The following is a 27675-nucleotide window of genomic DNA, read 5'->3' on the forward strand; positions in this document are numbered from 1 at the left end:
GAGCGATAGGCTGCAGAAAAATCTCAGGGCAGCTGATGGATACTGATTGGGTATTTCTATTAAATATATATGACCTTTTTTTTTTTTTACACTTAAGTATATGTAATTTGGTGCTCCGAGTTTTTCATCTGACTCCCCTGATATTATGAGGCAGATGTTTCCCTGCAGAATGTGGGGAGCCGATGGATGTGGGACCCCTTCCCCGGCCACACTGCTGAGGAAATCCATTCTGAATGAAAATTTAGGGTGTTTTCTTGGGGCTGGTTTAATGGATAACCAGGCTGACAGCACAGCCAGTGCGCCATTGTGGAGGAACGGGAGCAAGGGAAGGTACTTGGTGGTGGTGGTGGTTGTGATGGTGAGAGAAAAACCAAGGAAGGTCCACGAAGCCGGTTGCAAGAGAACCGTAGCCTCTCTGAGGTGTGTGCTTCCTCCTCATTCCTCCCTGTTCCCCGCAAACAAGCCTCCTCCTGGATAGAAAGTAGCTTGCGTACATTGGAGTAGAACCCAGATACATAATCCTCATTAATCTTTCAGATTCTTGTCCCACTTATTAAAGCCAGTATTTGGCACATAACCCAGAGTTATGTGGAAAGCAATAATAAAGTTAATTGGAATCTAGGTCTCCCAACTTTTTTCTTCTTTCAGCAGTTTCTTGGGGCTTGGAGTTAAAGATTACCTGGGTAGCAGGCTGCTCTAGGGTGAGAAGGGCATTGGCAAGGGTTGTTGGCCCATTAAAATCTTCCTCCCCGTCAAGATGCCGCATCTGGAGCACGTGCCTCTCCGGAGCAGCTGGGAGACGTGGGATGGGAGCCGCTTCAGGGGGGCAAGCCCCAGTCAGGAAGCCAAGAGGTGTGTGAAAGGTAAAAATGAGGAAGGAGGAGGGGGTTTTGGGGACAGGTGTGGTGGGGAAGCAGGAGTGTCTCTGGCTTTCCCCTCTCCGCCAGCCTAGCCTGGGGCAAGTGCACACCGGCTCTCACGTGAGACTGTCAGCCACACAAGTACAAAACACTTCTGAAACAACCACTCTGTGGCTCTTCCAGCCTGGGAGAGAGCAGGGGATTCATCCCCTGCTGGGGGGGGGCGGTGTCCAGCCATAAACACAGCAGCAGTCTGTGTGCCCCCTCGCCCCCCCGTAATGAGACAAATGAAGCCCCCCACCAACAGTGTGCTCTAGGGAAAAGAAGGTACTCATTGTTAAGGGAACTGCCACCACAGCCTCGGCCTCCTCTCAGCCTGGGAAGGCCAGCCTCTGAGCCTGTTGGTAGACATTTATTCATTCCCTGCCCTCTTCTCTCCTCCCCCACCCTCTCCTGCCTCCCTCTCCTAAAAGCAGTTGACAAGGTTAGAAAATCAGGACAAATAATTTACTTCAATCCATCTCTGTCTTTCCCAAGGCCTTGTGCAATTTACCAGGGAGGAGGGGAGAGGGAAAAGAATAACCCCAGGCCCTGGTCAGTGACCCTTTTTCAAATGTGGAATCAAAGCCCTTTAGGCCGTGAGTCAGTCTGCTGCGAAGAGGCAGTAAGAGGTGGTGATGAATTCTTATGTGGCTTCTGGGCCCGGGAGTGCAGCTGTCAGCAATCTTTAGGGCTCCTTGCCCAGCTGGAGGAGCCAGCCGACTTGCACGTCAGCAGTCACCTGATGGCACGGGCACAGCAGCCAGAGAGACTGAGGTGCTTAGGGCTCAGGGAATGGGGTGGAATGGGGAGCGCTGTCCAGGCAAGGCCATCTGGCCAGAGGAGGGGGTCTGCCAGTTGGTACCCCAGCACAGGAAGCTCGAGCTCCCCGGGGAGCAGGCTCGGCCACGCATGGCACTTCGCGGGAATGGGAACTGTGCCATCGGGGAGGAATCTGGGAGTCTGCCCACGGGGTAGAGCTCCAGTTCCCTCACCTGAAAAATGAGATAGTATGTTTGCTTGGCAGTGAGTTGAGGCTCTGCAGGACTGTTGAGGGAAAGGGCCAGCTGGTAGTCGTAGGGTAGTGAGATGGCTGTGCCAGCAACCCAGGGAGGTTGGAGAAAGACGAACATGAGGGCAGGGGAGTTGGAGAATCCAGACTGGGGTCCAGAAGTGTTGGCTCCCTTTCCTCTCGTACTGTGATAGTGAGGTGACTAGCCTGATGTGGGCATTTAACACAGTGTAGCTGTTCTTGTCACCGGCCACGTCCACTGGTCCAGCACTGTCTGTGCACGGCACCGTGTGGGATCTCAAAGACACAGTATGAATCAGGGTCCTTAGCCATAGTGGTTCTATAGTGTCTCTGGGACACATCATAAAACAGTGAATCAGGGAAGTCACAGCGCAAACCAGAGTGTGTTTCTGGGCCAATAAGGTATGAAGCATTGGGGCAGGAAGCAGAAGCAGAAGGTAGTCTCCAGCCCTGGTGGTACAGGCCTAGGGGTGCTGGTATGTATTTTCCAACTAGTGGGAGAGTCCTAGGGAGCTGAGAGCTCCCCAGACAGCAGAAGGAGGATTGCAAGAGAATGCCTGACTTCAGGAGCCAAATTTAGTGGCTGGTGAATTGCAGAAACCTCTCCCTTCATGTTCCCATTTGCCCCAAAAGAAGGTAGGAGGAAAGTGGTCCCTTTGCCTTCCTCCTCCCCATTAGGCACCACCTTACGGGCATGTTGACCAGACTGATTACTGCTCTTCCGATATTTTGGCTACAAATGGGAGCCCCTGAACATAGCCATTACTTCTAACTTGTACCCCCTTTTGGAAGGGAGGTTTGACATAGGCCTTGGTGCCCAGTTGCACCGAGGCTCGTGGTTCTCCTGTGGACTCCCTGTGCCTAGAGAAGTATTTCTGCCCCCAACAGCTGTCTTCTCCCTCCCCTCGCTTCCGATAGCTAGTGAAAAGTCTAGTGTAATCTGACTTGTTCCTGGAAGCCAGGGTTTAGTGATAGGGAATGGAGGCCTCTTTATCTGTATACAGAATATCACCTTCCACTGCCAGCCTCTGAGCACCCAGGATCCTGTGTTCTGAATAAGCACCTGTCCACAGACCTGAGCAGCAGTGTCTGGAGTGTTTGTGCTTATTCTTGTTTTCAGCCACATGGTGAATATGTTTTCTACATCCGTGGTGGGAGTGGAAGGGGAGAGTCTAAGTAGAATAACTCTGAATGCATTCTGAAAACAGTATATTCCCAAGCATTTTTAAAAATACATGCATCCATTATGGTGATAAATTTCAGGCCTTACTTTACCAAACACAAACAGAAGTTCCCTTTAGAGCTTTATGTGAAGTACAGGATTAAGGTATGGGCATTGTCCGTCTCTCCCCCCAATATGTCACTGATCCTACACAACAGAAAAGAGAACGTTGAACTGTGCCCTTCCGTTGACATGCCATCTGCCTCTTTCTCCCCTGAGAAAGGAGAATATTTCTGGGAAAACAGCCTTAATCAGATTAGTTTTTTATCTCGAGCCTAAATGGTGAAACTACACAAAGTATATAGATCAGAATGGTATCTGTTTTCTCCGACAGCTCCTCTGTCTAGACTGAAATGACCGTATTCTGTCTCTGCTGGTTCTGGGCCATGGAGGGTGTGGCAGAGACAGAAGATGAGGTCCAGCTCCTCCCTGTCTCCCCAGCCCAAGCTGAGGGGCTGGGTGGGATCACCCCCCCAGTGTGTGATCAGTGCTTACGGTGTCAGGTCGGGCACCTGCCAGTCTCTGCCCGCATAGGACCTCCTCACTGCCACGTTCCTCCTAGCCCTGTGTCTCCACCAAGGCAGAAGGGGTGCTGGGTTGTAAGCTCTCAGTAAACTGCTGGGTACTCCTAGTTCCTCTATAAACTAGAATCTTCTCAGCTTGACTTAGCTACTACAGTTCACAGGACAGCAAAGCATAGTGTATGGTTTCCATGAGACAGTTGTGCGTGTCCTTGTGTACCCCGCCAGAGGGTGAGCTGTGGAAACGTGGGCTGCTCCTGGCCCTTTGTAGTTGGTGTGGGGTGACTCCTGGGGCAGGCAGGCAGGAAGGAACAGAGCAAAGAAGCAGCGGGGTGTTCTGCTCTGTTCACTGTGATTTCAAAAGGCCCTTTGGCAAAATTTCGTGAATTGGGCCAGGAGATGTTGATTGGTTAGGTCCCCTGGGGCTTTGGGTGTCAGGATGATGAGGACAATGAAACATGTGCTGTAGGTGACTTGACTTTATATGAAAAGCTACCTTGGGGTCATCCTCCATTTCAGCTCCACCCCGCCGCATGGCCTTGGGAAAACAGCCTTTCCACTACTGACCCTAAGTAAATGGAAACCAGCCCCACCCCACTTCCTTTCATTCATTCAGTAGGTTGCCTGTTTAATACGAGCCAGGCCCAGGGGATAAAACGGCAGGTAAAACACTTTCTTCCAGCCCTCATGGTTCTTACAGTGGTGATTCTCCCGCATACACCCTGTTTGGCCTGAAAGACGGAACCATAGCCCGGTGGAACTATTCCAGGGGTAACAACCCCCCCCCCATTTAGAAAAAAGTTTTCTCACTTTGAGCACCCTACTTTTTTTTTTTTTTTTTAGATTTATTTATTTATCTGAGAGCACGAGCAGGGGGAGGGACAGAGGGAGAGGGAATCTCAAGTGGACTCCCTGCTGACCAGGGAGCCCGATTGGGGGGGAGGGCTATCTCAGGACCTTGAGATCATGACCTGAGGCAAAATTAAGAGTCGACCCCAACTAACTGAGCCACCCAGGTGCCCCTGAGCACCCTGTTTTTCTCCTATAAATATAGAAAAGGACAAGGAAGGCACATCTAAGGAGTGCCTGCTCTTTGCCCAGCTTGGAGGCTTCTGTGATCTGACCGAGTAATCCAGGCTTTGGGACCTGTGCACTGACGCGTCATTCAGCGCCGCGGGGGGGTGGGGGAGCAGCTTGGCCTGGAAGGGAAGAGCTGTCTGCAAATATCCCTAAGCCTTTCCTGAGGAAGAGGAGGTGCTCTAGGGGAATAACCTGACCAGTGGGTTGAAATCGGATAAAAAATGTTCGAATGTGTAAAAAGACAGATGTTATAAATTGGTGCTTTCTGCAAACAGGGCGAAATGATGGGGAGAGTTAGCAAGTGCCCCATCTCTGGAAGAGCTTTAGCAAAATCGGACATGGGGTTGAAGTTGGGATAATATGACCTGTGGGGTCCCTGCTGCGATGCAAGATTTTGAGCCTGGAAGAACTGTCAAGAGAGAACTAGGATTTATCTTTCATATACACTTATACATGTGTACAAACATGTCTGTGGAACAGTGTTTGTTATGGAGCTATTAAGAATGTGAAAAAATTATGGGGCGCCTGGGTGGCACAGCGGTTAGGCGTCTGCCTTCGGCTCAGGGCGTGATCCCGGCGTTATGGGATCGAGCCCCACATCAGGCTCCTCCGCTGTGAGCCTGCTTCTTTCTCTCCCACTCCCCCTGCTTGTGTTCCCTCTTTCGCTGGCTGTCTCTATCTCTGTCGAATAAATAAATAAAATCTTTAAAAAAAAAAAAAAAGAATGTGAAAAAATTGGAAACTACCCCTGTGCCCACCAAGGAACTGGTTAAATAAATAGCCACACACTGGATAACATACCTCATCCATTTAAAAAAGAAAAAAAAAGAAAAAAGAACATTCTTATGAACTGTGGAAAACTCCAAGATGTATAATTAAATAGAGAAAGCAAGATGCAAAACGGCGTATATAGACTGCCTGTATCAGTATGGGGGTAGAATATCTTTGTATGTTTGCTCACATGGGACTGCACACACATCTAGAAGCATACTTGAGAAACTGGTTATACTGGTTGCCTGCAGAGAGGAGAGGTAGACAGCTGGGAGACAGGGATAGGGAGATTTTCCTCTGAATAATCTTTGTACCTTTTGAACCTTGAATCATGGAGATGTAGGACTTGTCACAAAATACAAGTAAAAATATATATTTTTTTAACGTTAAAAATAAGGTTTTACTAGTTGGAGCTCTGAGGAAAATGGAGGGGAAGTGGAAAGCACACGAGCCCTTGACTGGGCATCTGCTGTGAACCAGGTCTTTGGCCGGATGCTTGACGTGCAGACTACTTTGAATCCACACAACAGCTCTTTTTAGGAGGCAAGACCCATTCCCACGTTTGTCGATTTCACACTGAGGCTGGGAAAGGATGGAAGTGCTTGCCTGTCCTCGTGGGTGCGCACGCTGCAGGCTGCCTGTTGAAGGAGGCAGCTCTGGGCATGGGGCAGGGCGCTGGGGAGCGGGGGGAAGGCCAAAGAAAGTGGTGCGCTAGGAAGGGAAGGAGGAAGGCGTTTTCTTCGAGGGGCAGGGCAGACCTGCTGTAGTGTTGCCCACTTCTGTGCCGGCCTCTGCGCCCTAGGGCCAGTAAGCAGAGGCACACTTCTTGCTCCACAGGTCAGCTGTGTTGTGTTTCTCTTGGCCTTTGCTGAGCTCAGAGATGGAGTTCACAGTGTGTGTCAACAGGCGATCAGGTGACTGCTGGAGGCCGCGGGCATTTCTGTGGCCGGAGGAAAATAGCCACAGCTCCCCACTGCAAAGGGAAAGATGTGTTCTTCTGCTGGGTGTCAAATGTGCCGTCTTTGTCTGCCAGCTGGAAACTGGCTGGGAAGTTGTTGTTGGGATTTTTTGTTTTTGTTTTTATTTTTGATTGTTAGACCCAGGCTCCTTACTTGCACTTAGAGGAAAAAGCATCCAAGCTCTGGTACAAAAGGTTCTCTTTTTTTTTTTTTTTTGGAAAAAGAGCCATGAATGAGCTCATTATCACAGCAACCCAAAAGAGGAGGAGGAGAAAAAGAGAAGGTGGCCTCCTCCTTACTGCCCTGCCCTGCCCCTGGCCAGGTTTCCTAGAGTGGGGGGCTTGGATCTGGCTCAGGGTGACCAAAGCCAGATGGCTGGAACAGGTGGTCCATACAGGGGGCAATGCTGGAGACATTGGATGCTTCAAGACCAGCTCGCTCTGCTACGATCCAGAGGAAGGATATGTGTCTATACCTTCGGGGAGCAAAAGATCCTCTGATCAGAGTTACATGCCTGCCTCACTTTGACTTCTAAGAGGCTCCCATGTTCAGGTTCTCTGCTTCTCTCGGCTCTCGAAATTGTTCTCAGACCTCAGAGCTGGCAGTCAGGCAATATCAGTTATCTGTTGAATGCTTAGGATTTGCCAGGCACTGCTCTAGGCACTTGGGGAGTCGTATGGAACCAAGTCAGCAAGTCTCTGCTCTCATGGAAATTAAATTCTGGCGTGAGCAGTGAAATGTGCCGGGTCTGGCCTGCTGTTGCCCCCTACGCCCCGTCTCTGCTGGGCTGGCGGAACTGCTTCAGGGAGTGATACATAAATGCCTCGGAAGGAAGATTTGCCGGCATTTCTACCAGCTGAGCACAGGTGGTTTCCCACTTCCTTTCCTCGAAGCCGGGGCTGTGGTCACGGAAGGGCCTTTCTTGATCTGAGCGGCAGAGTTCTGATCCGTTGCAGGTTGGTGCTGGACCTTGGAATTATCTGGGAGAGACCTGGAGGGCCTCCCCCACCCTTGCACCCCCACCCCAGGCGCTGATGGTGAGCTGGCAATGTTTAACCTGAGCCTGACAGCCTGTCCTTTTTGTTCGTCTTTCTTCCGTTTCAGATTGAGAAAATCATGAGCTCTATTGGCGAAGGGATTGACTTTTCTCAGGAACAGCAGAAGATCTCAGGTATCGTACCAAGCAGCCATTTTCCCCATGGAACACAGACCTTTGGCTCCTTTCTGGCTCAGGTTTTTTCCTCTGGCCCAGAAGACAGACATTTGGTGGGTGAGGGAGGTCAGCGTCAGCCCACACCACGCTCCTGCAGTTCAGAACCTCATGTATCTATATGGCTCACCAAGCTGTTATTTTTAGAGTCGTGACACTTTTTACGGATTGAAGGGGAAATTGCAATTCAGGCCCGTGTATTAGGTAGGAAGGTTTCGTTGTTTTTTTGTTTCTTTGGTTTTTTTTTTAAGTTAATGATTGTTGCTTATGCATAATTATGTCTGTACATGGAGGCTTTCTCTGATTGGCTTAAATTGGAGTGCACCTCAGCATTGGTCTCTCCAGCTTCCCAGACAGCTCTGGGACCAACCTGTCGTGAGAAAATGGCTCTAGTTTGCCTACTCCATGCCAGTGGCAGAGCGTTGGGTCAGATCAGCGGGGCCAGACTGTTAGCCTGCATCACCTGGAGGGGGTGGCTTTGCTGCTGCTCCTTGTCTTTTCCCGCATTTTTCCGTTTACCTAGTCACTCATCATTTTTACTCCAGGTCACCACTACTCTGGGCATGCTTTTCTTTTCAAAGCTCTAGGTGAGGTTGGCCTCAGTTTCCTTTGTTTGAAGCAGACACCTAGAGAGACCATATCTGAGCTGTTTTCCTTGATGATAGAATTGTGGTTGTGTTACTTTCCTCAGGTGACATTTCTAAAGGTGCCTCTTCGCTAGAGCAAGTCTCACACCCCTTCCCCCAAGCATCTGCAGACCCCCTGCCACCAGAACTCCCAGGCTGAGAGCAGCTCGGTGGGGCCTGGCCTCTCCCCGTCATTGAGAAATGCCTCTCTAACTAAAGGGATGGGATTCCCTGCTCACTCAGGAGGTTCCATCCAGGATTGGCCTTCTAGCCCAGCTGACACCTCTCGTTCCTCTGGCCCTGTCAGGAAGTCTGATGGGTGGGGACAAGTGTGCACCTCAGGGAGAAAGGAGCTGCTGAGGCCATGGTGCTTGTGGGGAGAGCATGGGCTCTGGGGCCTCAGCCTGGGTTCAGTTTCTCCTTCTGGATACATACAGGTCTTGGGCGAGTCACTTAATCTCTCTGAGCCCACAGTTCCCTGTCTACAACGTTTGAGTAACAGTACCTACCTCATAGGTTTGTTGGGAATGAGTCGTAGATACAAAAACTTGAGCAAAAGAGGTAAATGGTAGCTCTGCTCGTCTTTTGTCCATGAAATAATTCCTTAGTCGTGTTGAAAAGCCTAGAGAAGAGGGGCATCCGCTCCCCTGGCTTGTCTCCCTCCACCACTTTTCTAGCTGGGTTCCTGGAGCCTCCTCCCTCCAGCAGCCTTGTTTCCCTGGCTCCGCCCTGTTTCCCTGGCTCCTAGCAGAGAGGGCCCAGCCCACTTTGGTCGTCTCTTGTCAGTCTTGGATCATGCTGGGGTCTGCAGAGGTGGCTAACAATTTGTGGCTCTGTTTCCAGGTGCGGGCTCCACACTCAGGCAGACAATCCCACACTCTGTCGTAGTGTGCGGGCTTTTTCAGGAATCAAGTGTGTGTTGGGAATAGACGTTCAATACTGAGACAAACACCGTTGCCAGTTTTCAGAGCTGTGCTTTGGAGACAGCCAGGAACGGAATCGATAGTTCAGTTGAAGCTGCTTTCTGCTTCCCTGCACCCCTCTATGTCCAAGGAGCGCCTGTGCTTGAGAGTTTGGGTCAGAGCAGGCCATTACCTCTCAACTGGGATAAATCAGGAGGTGTGGCAGCAGCTCTGGAAAACCCATTTCTGGAAGAGACCTTCTCGGGGGTGGCGACACTGAGCTCTTTCCGTGCCCTGCAGGTCCTACCCACCAGTTCTGACCCCCACAAACCCCCAGGAGTGGTGAGAGGGGGTCCGGCTACCCCCTACATCATTGGGTCCCAATGTGCAGTCTGTCTCAGCACCGCTGAGTTGAGCCACCCTCTGTCCGGCAGCATAGGAGAGGCCAGGGCGGGCACCCGGGAGCGGCCACCTGAAGAGAGGGGCATCCACCCGAACAGAGGGGCATCCACCCGTGCTGCAGAAGCACCGCCTGCTGTGTCTGGACTGCTGCCAGGCTAGGAAGCAGGGAGAGAGTCGACTCCGCTCTGCCCGTGAACTCTGTCTCCTACCCAGTGGATCAGGAGGGGGCTTTCCCCAGGACCTCAGGGAGCACCAGCTTTCAGCTCAGACCAGAGCAGAATTCTCATTTATTTTGAATAGTCAGTGGCAGAGTCCAGATGGTCCTTAGGTTTCTGGATCTGGGAGAAGAGGCTTGGGCACCAGGGTTGCCAGCCTGGGAGGAGGAAGAGCAGGCCGTCCAGCAGGCAGCCATTCGCTAAGCACAGGATTGCTTGGTGTGACTGGCGTCACAGAGGATCATGCGCTGAAGGGCGAGACTATGCGTGGAACTGGAGTCTTACTCTTGTCTTGGGCCTTGGGAACTTGAGCTTCCAGCACTGGAGCTAGTTACCCGAATCCCCAGCAGACAGGTTTCACAACTCATTCCACTCAGGAGTCCCAGGAGGGGAAGACTTCCCACTGGCCTGGGCCCCTCTGGCTGCTTTCAACAAAGGCCTGTGTGTCGAGCGGCAGAAGAGATCACTTGCTTGCTTTTGCAAAAGCCAGCCGTTTGAGCTGTTGAGTAGCTGTTCACTGCAGGCTCCTTCCAGGGCCTGATCTCCCTGCACACACAGCCCCCTTCTTCACCAGGGCCATCTACAGCCTGTTGAGCTGAAGGCGTCCCCCAGCATGTTTAGAGGGTGACATGTGGTCCCTGGGTCTTTGTTTCTACATGTTACCTTTTCTGTCTTCACAGCTGTACTTGGGGTTCGGGCCTTTTCCTTGGTGCCTCCCCTCCCATGCCCTCCTCTGGATGGTGAGGAGCCTGCTCTGGGCCTGGCACTTCTCCCCTGGGCTCCGACGGGCCCTGAGAGAAGTCTCTTTCCAAGTTGTTGAGTATGCTCGCTCACCTGAGGAATATTAGGTGTAACGTCTTTATTTCGTCGCCTGTTTTTGTGATGCCCATGGCTTATCCTCTTGGCAGGGAGGCACAATCTTTCTTACATGGTGGGCGGGGGGGTCACTTCACCTGTGGGCTGTGCCCTCAGGGCCGTGTCATTCCTCTGTCCCCTTCTCTGGCTGTCCTATAAACTATTGGCCCAAACTGTAGGAATGTGCCTTCTCTGTCCCCGATAAGCTGTTTCCAGCCCCTTGAGCTGCAGGTAGAGTCTCCCCATCTCCGCCTTTCATACGCATGTGTGTCGGCTGACACGAGATGCCAGGGGACCTGTCATTTTGCTCTGGTGCTTGTGCTGCTGTGTCCTTCTCCCTTGGCGGCGGCAGCAGCAGCAGCTTCTGCTCCGATGTCCGACCCCTGATGTATTTTCCTGAGCGTGGAAGGGAGGAGGGTGGGGAGGGGAGAGGGGGAGGGCCAGACATGATGAGAGCGAGCGAGGGCTGTGGGGCCGGCAGCAGGCAGCGTGGAGCCCAGGAGCCTCCAGACAAAGCACTCTGCTGCGGTTCTGCGAGCGCACACATCCACCGGGAGCAGGCAGGACCACAGCTGCCCGGCTGGGGGATTACAAGCAGGAATGAATCAGCAGCCGGGGATACTTGACTTCGTGGGCACACAAGAGCCTGCCGCCTAGGCTCCCTGGAGCAGACAGCCCCACTCAAGGGCAGGGGACCCAGCGTCTTGGAGTGCTGCTGCAGCGTGCGTCGGGAGGCCACCGGGTCCCTGACCACCAGCTCTTCTGCAGAGGACGGAGGAGGGGGAGCCCAGGACAGTGGGTCACCAGGGGCTCCTAGATAACCCAGCCAGGTGGCCTTGGCCTTCCTTGAAGGGCAGAAAGTGCCGGAAACAACAGAATGACTTTCACCGTGTCAAGAGTTCTCTGGAGGTGATGTTCTCGTAGTTGGTTCTTCTTTTTCCTCCCTTCCTCCTTTTTTCCTTCTTTTATCTGTTCTTGCCCAAAGAAAACCAGAGAAGTAGGTGGGGGCTAGGCGCTCAGCTCAGGTCTGCAGGGAGGGCTTAACTCTGTTCCTCCCCACCCCACCCCACGCCCCTGTCCGGTGTGAGGAGCAGAGCAGATACATGTCGGCCCTTCCCCACTTGCCCTCCGAGGAGAACGTCAGGATCCGGAGACCCTGGGAAGACAGTTGCCGTCTTTATCACTCAGCCAAAGAGAGAACAGCGCAGAACGTGAATAGACTTAAGCCGCCACAGCTCAGCTGACAGAGGACCGCTTCCTTTTCCCCTTTCTTTCATCGGGCTGGGTTTTGTCTTCTTTAGCCAAGAACCGGATCTGCCTGCCTGCTTTCCACCTGAGCAGGCAGGCGAGTCCCAGGAACAGCCACTATCAGAAGAGGAGAATGAATGCCCAGCCCCGGCAAGAGAGCCCGGCTCGGGAAGGCAGCCCTTCAGACAGCGCCCTGGCGCGGGAGACACCCCGCTCGCCAGCAGCCGGAGTCTAGCTGTGGACTGGGCTCCTGGCCCCGCCGGCCGCGCAGCCCGAAGGAGCGCGATGTCGCCGTCACAGCCGAGCCACACCTGAGCCCGATCCCCGGGCCGGGGCCCGCGCCTCGCACTCTCGGCCCCTCTGCCTTGAGCCTCTGAGCACAAAGGGCCGGTGGCCATGGTTTGCTTATTCCGGGACTGCTGGGGGAAAACAAGTAAAAGTCTCTTTTCTGCCCCTGCCGGGTTCTGTGCTGCTTGTGTTGCATGCGCTGGGCCCCCGTGAACAGCCGCCGCTGCTTCCCTCCCGGAGCCCTCGCTGTGTGCCTGTGCCCCTCAGCTGCATGAAGAGGCGTGCTCTCTCCCGACCAGTGTGTGCTGCAAGGTCACAGGACTTGCCCCTCGCCCACGGCCCCACGGGGGCTCCAGAAGTTGCATGGATGAGAGGAGCCCCCCAGCCCCTCTAGTGCCCGTGGGAACAGACGTCCTGAAATACGTCAGTGGGAACGCTGACGAGGAGTTTCCCCCGACCTGCGGGCGGCGACCGTGCATGTGCCGCCACGGCCCTGGAGCAGCTCAGACTGAGGGGTGGGTGTGTGTGCAGCCCGGGCCGTCCTGCCCTTGGCCTGCACCCGGAAGAGGAGCTGCGGGTCCTCTGCTCTCTGGTCTCTTGTACATAGTCTGGCTGCTTTATGGTAATGACTATGATGTGGCAGTGCCACCTGTCTTCCTCTGAGTGCCGCTGCTACCGCCTTAATGGTTTTTCCCTTTTCAAGCGTCTGCCGATTCCTCTCTCGTCAGGTTCGCGGACGCTGGAGCAGAGCGTCGGGGAGTGGCTGGAGGCGGTGGGGCTGCAGCAGTATGAGAGCAAGTTGCTTCTGAATGGCTTTGACGATGTCCGCTTCCTGGTAAGTGCCCGGAGGCCTCCTCAGGGGTGGGGTGCAGCCCCGCGGAACCAGGCTTCTCTGATCTCCTGTGGCCCCTGTTGGAGTGTGAAACAGTACGTAGACCTGTATCCCAGCAAAGCGCTGAATGAAGTGACTTAGACATCCAGCTGAGTGTCGTGTGCCTTCTTCCGAAACTTTGTTCCCTTCATCTCTGCTCCCCGAAAGAGTTCTGTCGGGAGAGCTCTTTGCAAGTCAGCGTCCTGAGAGGTAGGGTCCCTGACTGCAGACCTTTGCCCCTCGCTGGTCCCCCTCGCAGGCTTCAGACCATGTGTTGTGCGCTGTGGCCTCAAGACCGTCTTGTTGCGGGTCAGACACTGGGAGTTTTGGTGGACGGGACACCCAGGTTCCCTGTGGTGACTTCCTGTCCCATCTCTGTTGGGTACCAGAAGTTTGCTTTATTCCCCAGAATGCTGCTGTCAAGCGGGTAGTCACTGAAGCAAGGAGCCTTGTCTAACAAAAAGGCCTCTGTTCCCTGCCCAGGCCAGGCCAAGCCTCCGGGGTGGGGAGTGTGGCCGTGCAGCCTCAGGGAATCCTAACCTCAGGGATGGCCCAGAGGAGAGGCTGAATTGGTGCTTTGAAGGATCCATTGCTTTTCTGAGATATCATTTTGTACTATCTTCTTACACAATGCAAGGGGTCAAAGAAAAAGAAAAATCTAGGTGTTTTTCCTCAGGATGCCTGTGGAGTCCAGGCCTGGCTGGGACACTGGGCTTAGGAGCCGATGCTCCTTTCTGTCAGTCCAGAAAGTAGCTCAGGCGGGGTGCCCATAAGCATCCCTCTCCTGGAAGCCCTCCAGGAGTCGGGGTCAGTCAGCCCGGAGCTCCTAGCTCCAGTGTGGGTCCCCCTGTGGGTTTCCCACTGATGGGCTCGCATTGGTGCTTCCCGAATAGCAGCTTGCCCAGGGTGCAAGTCTGGGGCTGCCGGGAGGAACCCGCACCAGGACAGGCTCGCCTCACCTGCGCCATCTCCCTCTCCAGGGCAGACAGTAAAGTCTGTAGCAAACCACCCTTCCAAAACCAGCTTAGGGCCAGTTATTTTTCAGCTTTTGAAAATCTTAGGTTTTTAAATAGTAATTTTTTTTTTTTAAGTTAAACTGGGTATATGTATGGTTCTTAAAAACCTAATCCCTTACTCCCCACGGTCCTGGGGGAAGGCCGACAAACCCAGGATAGAGATGGTGGTTCAGCCAGTGAGCTGGGGCAGTTGGCCCCTGGTGCTGAGTGCTGAGGGACTGTCCCTCTCCCGGCACACCCCCTTCACCAGACCAGCTGTCAGACAGGCGGGGGTGTTGGGGGGGGGCTGTGGACTTCACAGTGTCCCACTCCCTGTGCTTCAGTATTTTAGAGGCTAAGCTCTTGATTTCTCTGACTTCTCACCCCTCCTTCTGCTAATTATGGAAATGGTAAGGTTCCCAAAACCTGAACATCAAGACTCCTTTAAAACTGCTTCCCTGCCCCTCCCCCGTGCTCATGCCCAGAAAGTAGCTAGGCGGGCTTCTTGGTAAATCTGGGCCTGAGCCAAATGTCCACACAGGATGCAGGGCCTCTATTAGAACGTGTCTCTTTCTTTTGGGAAAGGACACTCATTGAGGGAGGCCAGCAGCTCAGTCTTTCCAGGACCCTTCTAGGCCCCTCCTGTTGCCCTGGGTACAAGCTGTTCCTCATCACCACTTTCTCATTTCCGTCGGGGTGCTGGCAGGCGGAGTCTATACAGGAAGGAATGCTGATTACACCTCAGTTGAGCATGTTACTTCTTTTTTTTTTTTTTTTTTTTTAAAGATTTTATTTATTTATGTGACAGAGAGACAGCCAGCGAGAGAGGGAACACAGCAGGGGGAGTGGGAGAGGAAGAAGCAGGCTCCTAGCAGAGGAGCCCGATGTGGGACTCAATCCGGGTACGCCGGGATCATGCCCTGAGCCAAGGCAGACGCTTTAACGACTGCGCCACCCAGGCGCCCCGAGCATGTTACTTCTGATACCTAGAGTGGCCTGAGTAGCCATGCAAAGCATCCTGGGTAATTGCATGTAAATCGCCAGATGGACTGTAAGGCTAATTGTTTTAGCAACCAGAAAAAAGGAAAAAACACGTAAGAAGGGGGGCATTTTTATTTAGAAACATTCTCTCAGTGCATATGGTCTAATTTCTGTTATGTTAGCTATGGTATATGTCCATGTGGTTGGGTTTTCAGTAGGTTGCAAATGTTCTTCTTGGTTTGGAAATGCCCGGGAGACTCTTCTACAAGATGTGCAAGTGGCTGCCGGGGAGCCGGGCTCTAGTTGTAGGAGGAACATACGGCCACGAAGAGTGTTTCACAGACAAGGCGCTGCCGTAGCCTCCCCTGTGACAGGGTCCTACAGCTCCCTGTCAGGGTGAGAAGGACTTGACCATCGTGTGGTCTATCAGCTGTGCCTGAAGCCCTTCCAGAACATCTTGGCCCTGATGCTTCCCAGTGACAGGGGGACTCACCACCTTACACAGTAGTAGCCGCTCATTGTTTGCGTTGCTCAGCCTGAGCCAAAATCTGTTTCCTTGTGGTTTCTGTCCCTTGGGGCCAGGTTTACCTTTTGGGCCACAGAGAACACACTTCCGCACCTGAGAAAATTGAAGACTTCCTGTCGTGCCCTCCTGGGTCTTGTCTAGGTCCGACATCCTCGTACTCTGCGCTGTTGCTCCTGTGATGGGATGACTAAGCTGGACCAGCATTGCTCCTTGAACTTTATTCACACTCTCTTTTTTTTTTTTAAGGTTTTATGTGTTTATTTGAGAGAGCGGGCGAGTGAGAGAAAGCGTGGGGTAGGGGAGGGAGAGGGAGGAACAGACTCCTCCGCCAAGCAGGGAGCCCTCGATGTGGAACTCAATCCCAGGACCCCGGAATCACGACCCTAGCTGAAGGCAGACGCCTAACCGACTGAGCCACCCAGGCACCCCCACAGTCTCTTGACTGTTGGCAGAAAACACCTTTGATTTGGAGGGGTCAGAGCCAGGGCAGTGGGGGCTGCCGGGTGTTCCCTAGGCTGATCCGACCAACACCAGGCCCTGGGAGACAGGGCCCAGGAGTCTGGCTCTGCCTCTGCTGGCCAGCCCACCACACTGGCTCACACATCACAGCCAGTTCCGTTTTTCACCCCGAGTCTTGTCCACGGGAAATGGGGTTTCTTAGGAGAAGGGAGGAGATGCATTTGATCAACACAGCGGGAAGGTCATTGGCGGTCAGCGAGTTGGTAGCTCCACACGTCTTGGGGCAGGTCTCCCTGTCTGGGGACTGAGGCTGACCTCCCTTCATGGGCTGGCAGTTGAGTCAGTGATGGTGCTCCACGTGCTGCAGTGTTTGGTGGGTGTTTAAAAAATGTTTTTGAAGAATGTCTGACGTAGAGAAATGCTCACCTTGGAGTGTTGAGTGGACGCAAAAATCCATATGCAACGTGATCTTAATTTTCAAAAAAGAAAACCTCTCTGCACAAGAGGTGCAAGGGGGTCAGCGAAAATGCTTCCGGTGGTTATCTAAGGAGGACTGTAGGTGGCTTACTCTCTTTTTTGGAATGTAATAGGTTTTCTGCATTTCCTGCAGATAATACATGTGTCTGAAGGAACTTGATGGTCCAGCTGGGAAAACAGGCACATAAAGCAATAAAAACAACAGAGCAGCCAAGTGTTAAGTGCTGTGGTGAGGCGTGTAGGTGCTGCAGGAGCACAGGGGAGGAGAACCCACCTTCCCGAGTGTGGAGCGTCCTGGGCGCTGAGCCGGCTCGTGGCCCTGGGTGTATTGTTGGTCGAGTCTCAGATGGGGCTGTGAGGCCCAGAGGGTGGAGGCACTGCCAGTAAGTGGCAGGGACTGTGCAACTTTGATCTTCTGGGTCGCACTTGGGTTTGCTGGGGCTCTGGGATTTGGAGAGCCCACACACAGAGGAGCGAGTGTGGGGCCTGAGCGGTCTGCAGGGAGTAAAGAGGTCGGTATAGTGAGGGGCAGGGCCTTGGCCAGGCAGGAGAGGTGGGCTGGGCTTGACTGTGAGCAGCCTTGACGGCCACGTTATGGGGGGCCCCCTGTTGTGGTCCTTATCAGGCAGAGAGCCCCCTTAGTCGGGGTGCACCTTAGATGACAGGGCACGTGGAGAGCGGGCACATGGTGGGGGCTATGCTGGGCGGACAGACAAATGGAACAGGGAAATGAGTCTGGCAGCCAGCTCAAGATGGGTTAGAAGCACACTGAGCCACGAGCCCGTCGCCTCTTACAGCCAGCATTGTCACGGAGGCCTCTTGCTCCTCCTGTCAATTTATTTCTCCACAGGCTTCCACCACGTGCAGATAGGCTCCTGCTGTTTTCCTGTCTGTTTCTGAGACCATGCCAGCTTGTTCCCGTGTGTTGGGGAGGGATGACAGGTGAAGAGGAGCGAGCCCCAAGAGAGCTGAAAGGCACAGGCTCGGGGAGGAGGTCATTCTTTGTTGGCCTCTATGAAGTTTCCAGCCAGGTCCCCAGACCCTGGAGCTTCTCTCCCTGCTCTGTCTCAGGATTAGCTTCTCACTCTTCAGCCTGGGAAGCAGCATTCTGTACACAGAGAGGCCATGCCCTTGGGTTCCTACCCTGACTCCCCGTGCTCCCTCTCTTTGCCTTCTTCCCTCTCAGGTTTCAAGGGCCTCTTTTGGCCTGGGCCTGCTGCGGCACTGCTGTCTAGATGTCTCCTCCCTGCCTTGACTTCTTCTCCAGCTGCCCTACCCCCCTCTTCTCCCCACAGAGCGCTCTAACTGCTGGATGCTCTGTCAGAATTTTCTGTGCCCCAGTGCAAAGCAGGGCCTGATAGGGAGAGTTTCCTCAACTAGGGGCATCAGAGGGTCCATGGAGCTGGGAGCTGGGCTTTGAAAGGAATACTTTCAGACAGTGTGGATCCTGCCTCCTGGGCCGACTCATTTATCTGGTCACCTTACTCCTCTCAGGGTCCCAAGGGTGGATGCACCACCAGATGCTTCCTCGTCTCTGCTGGGCCCTTTCACCTTGAGACAAGGCAGGCTCACTCTGGGCCTCTTTCCAGGCCATGAGCTCTCTTGCTCTCCCTCTTCCTTTCTGTCTGCCAGACCCTGTGGAGTTCTTCAGGGTCGGTGTGATAGCAGCTGGAGTCCCACTGTGGTTTCCACTGGTACTGCTCTGGCCTTCTCCAGTCCCCTTGACAGTGGAAGAAACAGACAACTATCTTCATGTCTGTGAAATTAACTAAGTACACTCTAAGGTGGACTGTCCGTGGCTTCTGATTATGAGCAGCAACAGGGGGGTCTGTGCCGGAGTCTGAAATGTCTGCATGTTCACGTATTCCAGTGCCCACCCGTGCGCATGTGCAGAAAGTGAAGCCCACAGGGCGGGGCCCAGGGGCCCATGTGTCTCTGTCAGAGTCACAGGCCTCCTCATACAGCAAGTGTCCGTTAAAATTCAGGTGTTCACAGGCATCACTGGAGCCCGTCAGTGGACTCCTGGGGTCCATAGACTCCACACTGAGGACTCTTGGATTAAGTCATTTGCCCAAGGTTGCTCCTCAAGCGAGCTTTGACTAGAAGCAGGTCTCCTGGGCCCAGAGTCAAGCTCCTACCTCCCACTCTCGTCTCCACACCCCCTTTTCCAGGAACGTGCTATGTCTGGGCCTCGTGCTCAGTGCGTCACCTCAGAGAAGGGCCCTGGCATGTGAGCCCGTGAGCGGGGCTGGTGCTGTCTGGCATCTTTGCAGGTGCCAGTCTGGGTCAGGCAGACGTTCCATCTACCCACTGTGTGTTGGGGGCCACTCTACAGAAGGCTGAAAAAAGAAGCCGGTGGGAATCAGACCCCAGTAAGCTCTTGGCACTGGCTGAGGGGCACTGAAGCCTTCTGGCTCTGCAGCTCCCGTGACCACCACAGCATTCTCAGTGAAGGTCAGCAGCCTGCTGAGGCCACAGTTAAGTCAACTGGCAGGAGAAAGGCTCAAGGGCAAAGTTGAGGTTCTACTTACTTGCGGAGAGAACCATACTGGGAGTCAGGAGATGTGGGTTCTCCTCCATCCCCACCCTCGTAAGATTTGGTGCCCCCCCCCCCCCGTTTATCCCCTGTCCCACGGCATCTCATTTGACCGCTTACTTTACGGGAGACACACCGTTCCCTGTTGTGACACATAACAGCCACTGAGACCGTCCGTGATGACACGAATGTATGGTGGCAAGGTGGCATGTTCCCCTCAGTGGAGGGCAGGCGGTGGCCGTTCTCTGCCGGACGCACATTGGCTCTGTCCTCAGGTCCGTAGTGTCAGGCTTGCTTTGGGTGGTCTTGGAATTGAGCCCTTTGAGTCCAGACTGCCTTGGGCCTAGCTAACTTCCACTGCTGATTTGGGGGGTGAATACAGCACCTTGGCCTCAGACAAGGCCTCGGAAAGGCAGATGTTCAGGAGTGATAGGCAGCAGATGGAGGGAAGGATGCTGGGCCTGGTGCAGAGAGAATGCCAAGAACCTGTTTGGGAGACTGAGGGTCACAAAGGGGTGTCGTTTCCGTGAAACTGGGAGCCAAGTGCCGACGCTGGTGCTGTTGCACCCATCCTTGGGAGCCCTTCTGAGAGTGACAGGTGGAGAGGGCCTCTGGCTTCAGAAACAGAGCCGGTGATGTTTGTGCTTCCTCCTCCTCCTCTGTGGAACTGGTTGGATTGGTCACAAGCTAGTTCTGTCTCTCCGGGTGAGGACAGGTCTATGCTGCAGTGGGGTAGGGGGTGCGGGGCAGGACTGAGCCACTCTTGTGGCTCAGGGGCCTGAGCTGGGGGAAGGTGTCAGTTCGGGAAGTTCTGTGACACAGCCCCAGGGCAGGCACAGTTGGCTGGGCCAGACAGCGGCGAACAGAGAGACACAAGAAGACTCCTCGAGCACCTGGTTCCTGCCAGCAGCTCAGTGCTCAGCGCCACGGGATAGTCCTTATTTAACCTGTGAAGCGGGGGTGGGGGCTTATTCCTATTTACAAGTTTCTAACTTTGTAAGAACCTTGAACAGCAAAATCAGAATTTGAACTCAGTTCTCATTTGAACAGGTTCTTATTCCTTTACACGGCAGCTGCCTTGCGTGTGGTAGCTGGCACACAGAAAGCCCTCAGCCCCCAGGTGAGTGAACGCATGCATGCTTCAAGGAGCATGGCTTCTGGTTTCCATCATTATTCACATTTGGGGCCACAGTGGTGAGCCACAGAGCCCTGCCCCTCGTATTCACTCTGCCCCCTCTCCCAGAGGTCCTTCCTGCACCTCCTGGGCGGGCCCCTCGCGCCCCAGACTGCCTGGGTCTGCTCGCCCCCCCTCTCTCCTGGCCCACCTGAGAGGATCCACAGGTGGTTAGCACAACCCCAGCCTCAGAAGGGTGCTCCTGGCTCAGACCAGGGCCCTGTTCTGTGTGAGGCCACCTGCGCCCCAGGCGACCGGGCCTGGGGTGGCCCATCGCTGGGGCGGGTACGTGCCCTAGGAACTGCAAAAGCCTGCCTGCAGTGGAGGAAGCCACAGTGTCCGCTGGCGGATTAAGTCCTGGGGTGCCCGTGGACCCAAGTGCGGGCAGTCACTACAGCTAGTCATAAGAGACGGATAAATGTCACAGGCAAAGGGGTGCGTGCAATACAGGAGAACACGGGGAAAAAAACAGTTAAGAGAACAATATATGTACTATGATCCCAATTTTGCTAAAAGTTTTGAAAATAAAAGCTTAGAAAAACACACCAAACTGATAGAACTGATTCCAATCCTACCCTTTAAGAAATACTCTCTTAGGAAAAATACCAGATTGGTACCCCCTTTTTTTTCTCGTGAGGTGATGGATCTGTAGGTGGCTTTCACATTTTGCTTTGTGCTTTATTTTTAAAATGTACTTCAATAAACTTGTATAATTTTTCTACTCAGAAAAAAAAAATGTTTCTAATGTGGGGGAAGATAGAGGCAGGGCCCCGTGGAAACCGACAACATTCCTGAAGCAGAGACTGCCTAGTAAATATCCCGAGAGCCGGCGGGGGCCCCGGGGACCTCCACAGACAGATGGGGGGGCGCGGCTGCACTTGCCCCGGAGTCTGGCCGGAGGTGGATGTGTGTGCCGGCCTTGCTGACCGAGCTGTGGTGTGGCCGCTCCTCTCCCAGGAGGCAGGCCCCCCAGATCTGTGTGGGGAGGCGCGTGCGAGTGTCGTGGGTCCCGCTGGGTGCCCTCAGGCTGCCCCTTCCCTCATCGCCTGCCACCCAGGCCCCCGCCCCTGCCTTGCCAGTGCAGGGCCTCCTCCGCAGTCCTCCCGGCAGAGACGGGTTGGAGAGGAGAGGGACCTGAGGTGCCAGGCTTTCCCCAGAGGCAAAATCTGGCCAGGATGCAGCTCTGTCTCATGCTTCCTCCCCCGAGAGAGGTTTGAGTCTTTGCTTTTTTATGTCTGACAGCGGGAGAAATGACCAAGTGAAGGAGGTGAGAGCAGCCACGGTGAATATGGAAATGAGGTGGGAGGGGTGGGACCAGCGGAAAGTCCGGAAGCCACTTGTGGGTGATGACAAACCTGGGGAGGCAAGTCCAGTCCAGTGTTGCTCTGCCAGGGGACACTCTTCCGTCAGACGGTATCCGCCTTTGAGTGGGGGCCAGATCCAAATGTCAGAGGGGCTGACGTTTGGTCACTGATGGGCCCGGAGGGGGAGTGCCCAGGTGCATTGCCTACGAGCCTGCTTTTTCTCATTCTCGATTATTGCACGCACCCCTTTGCCTGTGACATTTAGCCGTCTCTTATGACTAGCTGTAGTGACTGCCCGCACTTGGGTCCACGGGCACCCCAGAACTTAATCCGCCAGCGGACACTGTGGCTTCCTCCACTGCAGGCAGGCTTTTGCAGTTCCTAGGGCACGTACCCGCCCCAGCGATGGGCCACCCCAGGCCCGGTCGCCTGGGGCGCAGGTGGCCTCACACAGAACAGGGCCCTGGTCTGAGCCAGGAGCACCCTTCTGAGGCTGGGGTTGTGCTAACCACCTGTGGATCCTCTCAGGTGGGCCAGGAGGGCGGGGGCGAGCAGACCCAGGCAGTCTGGGGCGCGAGGGGCCCGCCCAGGAGGTGCAGGAAGGACCTCTGGGAGAGGGGGCAGAGTGAATACGAGGGGCAGGGCTCTGGCTCACTGCAACTACAGCAGTCAGGGCTCCCCCCCAGGCAGCCTGTAGGCCCTGCCCTGCTCTGGATCGCTCCCACGAGGGCTGAGTTTGAGCGTGGTGGCGAGTTTGCAGTGCTTGCCCGAGCTGCTGGGTCCCGGAATCCCAGCTGACAGGAGGAGCAGGATTGGCCAGCCACAGGAGAGGGCAGCCGACCTCACGGTCTGCCGTGGAACCAGGGCCCGAGCAGGAGTGCCCAGAGCTGGTGCCAGGCCTCTGCCCCGCACCTCCATGCTGAGGGGCTTGGCTTCTTCGAGGAGGAGCTGAAACATCCCTTGGCCTTGCGTCTCAGTGATGGGCCCGGCCTAGAGCCCTGGCCGCCCACCTGGCAGGGCGTGCTGGTGGCCGACCCCTTTCTTGCCCCGAGTGCTTCCCTGTGCACAGGAGGCGGGCGGAGCGCCGTGCCGCACTTGCATGACGGGCAGGGGTGGGGTGCTGTAGATCCTTGACCCTCGGTCTGGAGTCAGCTTCCCAAGCCCCGCTCTGGGTCACCTAACCGTAGCTCGCCTTGCACCTCCCCATGCGCGGACCCTTTGCGGAGGGACTGCTGAGCCGTGTGTGCCTGGAAACAAGTCGGGACTGTAGAGTGAAGTTCAAATGACTGTCCCCTCTCCACTTTGGTTCCTCTCTGGGCTGGGGAAGAGGCAGCTCTGTGAACTGAATGTGGCAGACCTCAGGCAGGCTAGGCTTTTGCCGAACCTGTGCTTCTTTGCGACTAAACTGGGCAGCTTCCCCTGCCCTGAGCAGGACCAGCTAACTCCTGGCACAGCCCCCGAGCCCAGGCCCACCTCCCCACTCCACCACCCGGAACTTCCCCCTGTTCTCAAGGAGGGTGGCTTCTGTCACGTGCTGTTCCCTCAGCTGGGGAGCTCTTGACCCACTTCTCTGCCCTCTCCCACCTCCGAGAAACTCCCTGTGGACCCTGCCACCCACCCCCAAGCCCCACAAGTCTCGGGCTCCCCTTCCCCACCCCAGCATGTCCCCACCTCTCCCCAGACCTCGTCATTGTCCCTCACAGAGGACTCCCAAAGACCACAATTGTGAAGTCAGCAGCATTGGTTTTGGCTCTTCAGACTCTTCTTTCTATATCCCCAGGGTCCTCTCCAACCATAAGTTTCCCTGGTCACTCCACAGTTTCGTGTTGCACGCGGACAACGTTCCGGGCGTTGCTCTAGATGGCAGGCGGCAAAGCTGTGAGTGAGACAGGCAGGGGAGAGGCTCGGGCCCCTAACAGCCGTGGGTCCCTCAGCAGGCCGCTCAGCCTGTCTTCCTTTCGGCTGAGAAGGGTCCACACCAATGTGCCACATTCCTAAATGTTCCCTTCTTAGGCCTTTTCCACTATTTGTTGAATGAAGACATGCCCAGCAGTTAAATTTCCAGCAAAATATTAACAAGTGAGATACCTTTCAATATGTAAAAGGGTCTTTCCTTCTGCTAAAATTGTATGGTCAGGAAGACTCTGAAGATCATCAGAGCCCTGGAGGGCCAGAGAAGGCTAGGGAGAAAGGGCTGTGGGTCCTGCAAGAGCCCTTCCCTCCGCCTCTGCCAGGACTCTCCCCTGGACTCATAGAGGCAGTTCCTGCTGTCCGTGGTCCTTCCCTTCCCGTGGCCCCTGGCTGCAGGCCTCTTTCTTCCCCTCTGTCTGCGTATCCACTGAGCTAGGCCCAGGCTCTGGCCTTTGGAAACCCCACTCGGCACCGACAAGCCACTGTTCGAGGTACCAATGGGTGCCCAATGACAGATACTTGCAGGAAGGAGAAACCATTCAAATGGAAAGTAGAATTAATTACTGCTGCCGCGCAGGCACGGCTTCTCCTTTATGCCTTCCCAAGGAGGGACACCCAGGAATGATGGTGTGTGATTGTGCAAGTCAGTCCACTGAGCAGGTTTGTGCTGTCCTGCCCTGAGCTCTGACAGGACGACCTCTGCCTGAGTCAGCATGCTCCAGGCCCCCAGATGCCGAGGGCACTAGGCCCAGTGCTTGGGCTGTGTATGCAGAGGCCTGGGCCACGTCCTGACCCTGCTTCTCCCTCACTATGAGGCCTTGGCAAGCCCTGCCCTTACTCACCTCCAGGGGTCCATGCGGTGCTTAGAGTTGGGATTCTGTACCGTGAAGCCTGGGTCCTAGCATCCAATGTGAGGAACAGGTGGTTGTGAGCACGGAGTGACAGGACACCTAGAATGGGGAGGCCCTGGTACTCTGTCCCACCTCTGTCCTCCTGTCCTCCCTTCCTCAGGAACTGAACCCAACCAGGCTAAGTGTCGACTAGTTATGTGTTTCAGATTTCTCTTAGACTTAGAAACTTTTTTTTAAAATCTAAGAAAAGCTCTATTCACTGAAATGCTTAGGCCAGTGAGCTGTTCTACTTTCTTATCTCCCTATTTAGGAACGCAGCACAGGGGCGCCTGGGTGGCGCAGTCGTTAGGCGTCTGCCTTCGGCTCAGGGCGTGATCCCGGCGTTCTGGGATCGAGCCCCACATCAGGCTCCTCCGCTATGAGCCTGCTTCTTCCTCTCCCACTCCCCCTGCTCTCGTGTTCCCTCTCTCGCTGGCTGTCTTTCTTTGTCAAATAAATAAAATCTTAAAAAAAAAAAAAAAAAAAGAACGCAGCACAGGGCCTGGGACAATAGTAGCTCTTGGTATAAGCATCAGTGTGGTAGAAGGTCTCTCTTCCCCCATCGCCCTCCTCTTGAAGATGGTTCTAAAAGGCAGCAGTCCCTTTCTTCCTTTAGTAAAGGAGGTATGGAAGCTTCCAGAATGTTTCTCATCTTTGAGGATTCGTAGTCCCTGCACATCCAGGAGGATGTTGATGTGGCATATGCAGGAAGTCCATGTCCTGCCTGCACCCAGGACATGCTCTGGCAACTGTCCGCTTTGATTTTCCATCACATCCTTTGGTTTTATTTTGTTTCCCTCTGCCTCTGTCTCCTCACAGCCGCACAGCCCCCCACCCTCACTCCTCCTGACAGGGTAATGAAGGCCCTATCTCCAGCTGGATCTGGGCTTCCTGTTTGTCAGCCCTCAGTTCAGCGTTAGTGTGGCCCGGAAAGCTTGTAAAGGCTTGGGAGTGAATGTTGGGGCTACAGCAGGACTTCAGAAACTTGCCGAGGCGCACTGTTGAGTTCAGTGCAATGTCATCGTCGGGCAGAGAGCCTGCACGTGTGGCCGCCCCTCTCTGCCTTTCCCATCAGCTGGATTTGGGCCCAGGAGGACTGCAGGATCTCCAGGTGGCGACTCTGGGTTCAGGGTGACTTAGGAGCTGGCCTCACATCTGGAGTGGTACCCTCGGCACAGGGGGCCTTCTGCAGGCCCAGGCCTCCCTGATGTCCCTGCAAAAGAGTGTGTTCTGTCTGCAGCCTGAGCAGAGAGAGCTTCCGTTCTGGCTGTAGAGCTCTCTCTGCCTGGGCTCCCTGGAGCTAAAGGCTTGGAAGGCGTCCTCTGTGGGGCAAAGGTTTTGTCACCACACACGGGCTCTGGGGAGGCTATGCACCGGCATTCACTGTAGCTCGGGTGATGGTCTGCATGAGCCGGCATGAGTTACTCAACTTCTTCATCTGTAAAGTGGGCATAAGTTATACCCACCTCAGTAGAATAGAAAGTCCAGAAAGAGTCCCAGTAACACAGGCATTTAGGACACATGAGAGGTCATCTCAGATTGGTAGGGAAAAGATAGCTCATTCAAGAATTGGACAACTTGCTACCTAGAAAAAAATTAATTGGGTCCTAACCCTTAAACCTTACATCAAAAAAAAAAAATCTCAGATAGATTAAAGATTTAATTATAAAAAATGAAACTAAAATTACAGCAAGAAAATATGCAAGAACTGTTTTTAAAAAATCTTGGAGATGGGTGGTCTTTCTAAGCCTGACAGAACTGCAGGCAGCTCAGCAAGGTGTAGACCAGCGCATCTCCACACGAGCACAGCCAGCATGAAAGTCAAAAGAGAGATATGAACTGGAAAAAACGATTGTCTAACTCTATTTATAGATAGTTACAAGGTGTTAATTTCCTTACTTTATAAAGAACTTCTCCACATCAAGTACAGAAAAGATCAGCATCTCCATAGATGAACACAAAGGCTGTAAGGATGTCATTCCTGCAAAAGGGGCTCCGGACGCCCCCTGTGCGTGTGGACCTAGAGCATAGGGACAGGAGCACCGGGCCGAATCCTGGCTCCACGCTTACACGTGACCCCTGCAAGTTATTGACGCTGTCTGGGCCTCAACTTCCTGAGTTGTGAAGTGGGGGTAACAACAGTCCCTTTTATTAAGCGGGCTAGTGAGTATCAAGCATGTGGAACGTGGAGTGGGGTGGTAATTGCTATATAAATACTTGATTGATAAAACCTGGAAGGATGCGGGAGCGCCCCTACGGTGGGATGCTCTTACGATGAGAACTGCGCAGCAATCAGCCATCTCTCCGCCATATTGCCGACAGTGCGAGGAATCTAGCAGTCGTATCACTGATGGGAGTATGTGTTAGACTCCTGAATGCACATACCTTCGACCAGGCACTCTCTCTCGATAGCCATCCTAGAGATGATGCACATATGGGGGAATTCGTGCAGTACTGTTTGTAAAAGCTGAAATGGGAAATAGTCCTCCTTCGGTGGGGAACTGATTGAATAATTTGAAATATGTCCCTAACCTGGATGAGCGTGAAGCTTTGAAAAAGAGGCGGGTCTGCCTATACTGGCATGGAGCAATCTCCCGGATACAGGCATACCTCGTTCTATTGCACCTTGAAGATCTGCATTTTTTGCAAATGGAAGGTCTGTGGTAACCCCGCGTCGATCCGGTCTGTAGGCGCCATTTTTCCAGCACTATTTGCTCACTTAGTGTCTCTGTGTCCTATTTTGGTGATTCTTGCAGTATTCTAAATTTTTTCATTATTATATACTTTTTTAAGATTTTATTTATTTGAGAGAGAGAGTGAGCCCGATGCGGGGCTCAGTCCCAGGACCCCAGGATTATGACCTGAGCTGAAGGCAGACGCTTAACCGACTGAGCCACCCAGGTGCCCCTCATTATTATATTTTTTATGGTGATCTGTGATCAGTGATTTTAACTCACTGAAAGCTCAGATGGTGGTATTTTTTAGCAGTATTTTGTAATTAAGGTATGTATGTTGTTTTTTTTAGGCATAACTTTGATATGCCCTAAGAAAGCAAAAAATTCATTTGACTCATTTTATTGCAATATTCCCTTTATTGCTGTGGTCTGCAACCAAACTCGGAATCCATCTCCGAGGTACGCCTGTGTATTAAGTCATTAGAATAAGGTGTCAAACAACATGAACAAGAATTCCGTTTGTGGCGAAAGGAGGCTGGCTCTGGAGGGACATCTGGGAAAGCAGTAAGTTGCCTCTGGGGGCACGCTGTTGCCGAAAGCAGGGCAGAACCTGTGGGTTCTCATGGATCATAATCTGCTAAAACC

At 53.8% G+C, this 27675-nt stretch overlaps 1 protein-coding gene across 6 annotated transcripts in view; it reads left to right on the top strand.

Annotated features, from left to right (window-relative positions):
* The window catches only part of ANKS1A (ankyrin repeat and sterile alpha motif domain containing 1A), a 175551-nt gene that overhangs the window by 134962 nt on the left and 12914 nt on the right, over positions 1-27675 (top strand). For all 6 annotated transcript variants that reach the window (XM_087858156.1, XM_045772007.2, XM_087858153.1 and 3 more), the window contains 2 exons: positions 7590-7656; positions 12960-13066. In XM_087858156.1, the coding sequence (XP_087714282.1) occupies positions 7590-7656; positions 12960-13066 (174 nt within the window). The remainder of the gene's footprint in view (positions 1-7589; positions 7657-12959; positions 13067-27675) is intronic.

Source organism: Ursus americanus, chromosome 32 (assembly GCF_024610735.1).
Source record: "Ursus americanus isolate L20-20 chromosome 32, mUrsAme1.1.p, whole genome shotgun sequence".
Taxonomy (NCBI): Eukaryota; Metazoa; Chordata; class Mammalia; order Carnivora; family Ursidae; genus Ursus; species Ursus americanus.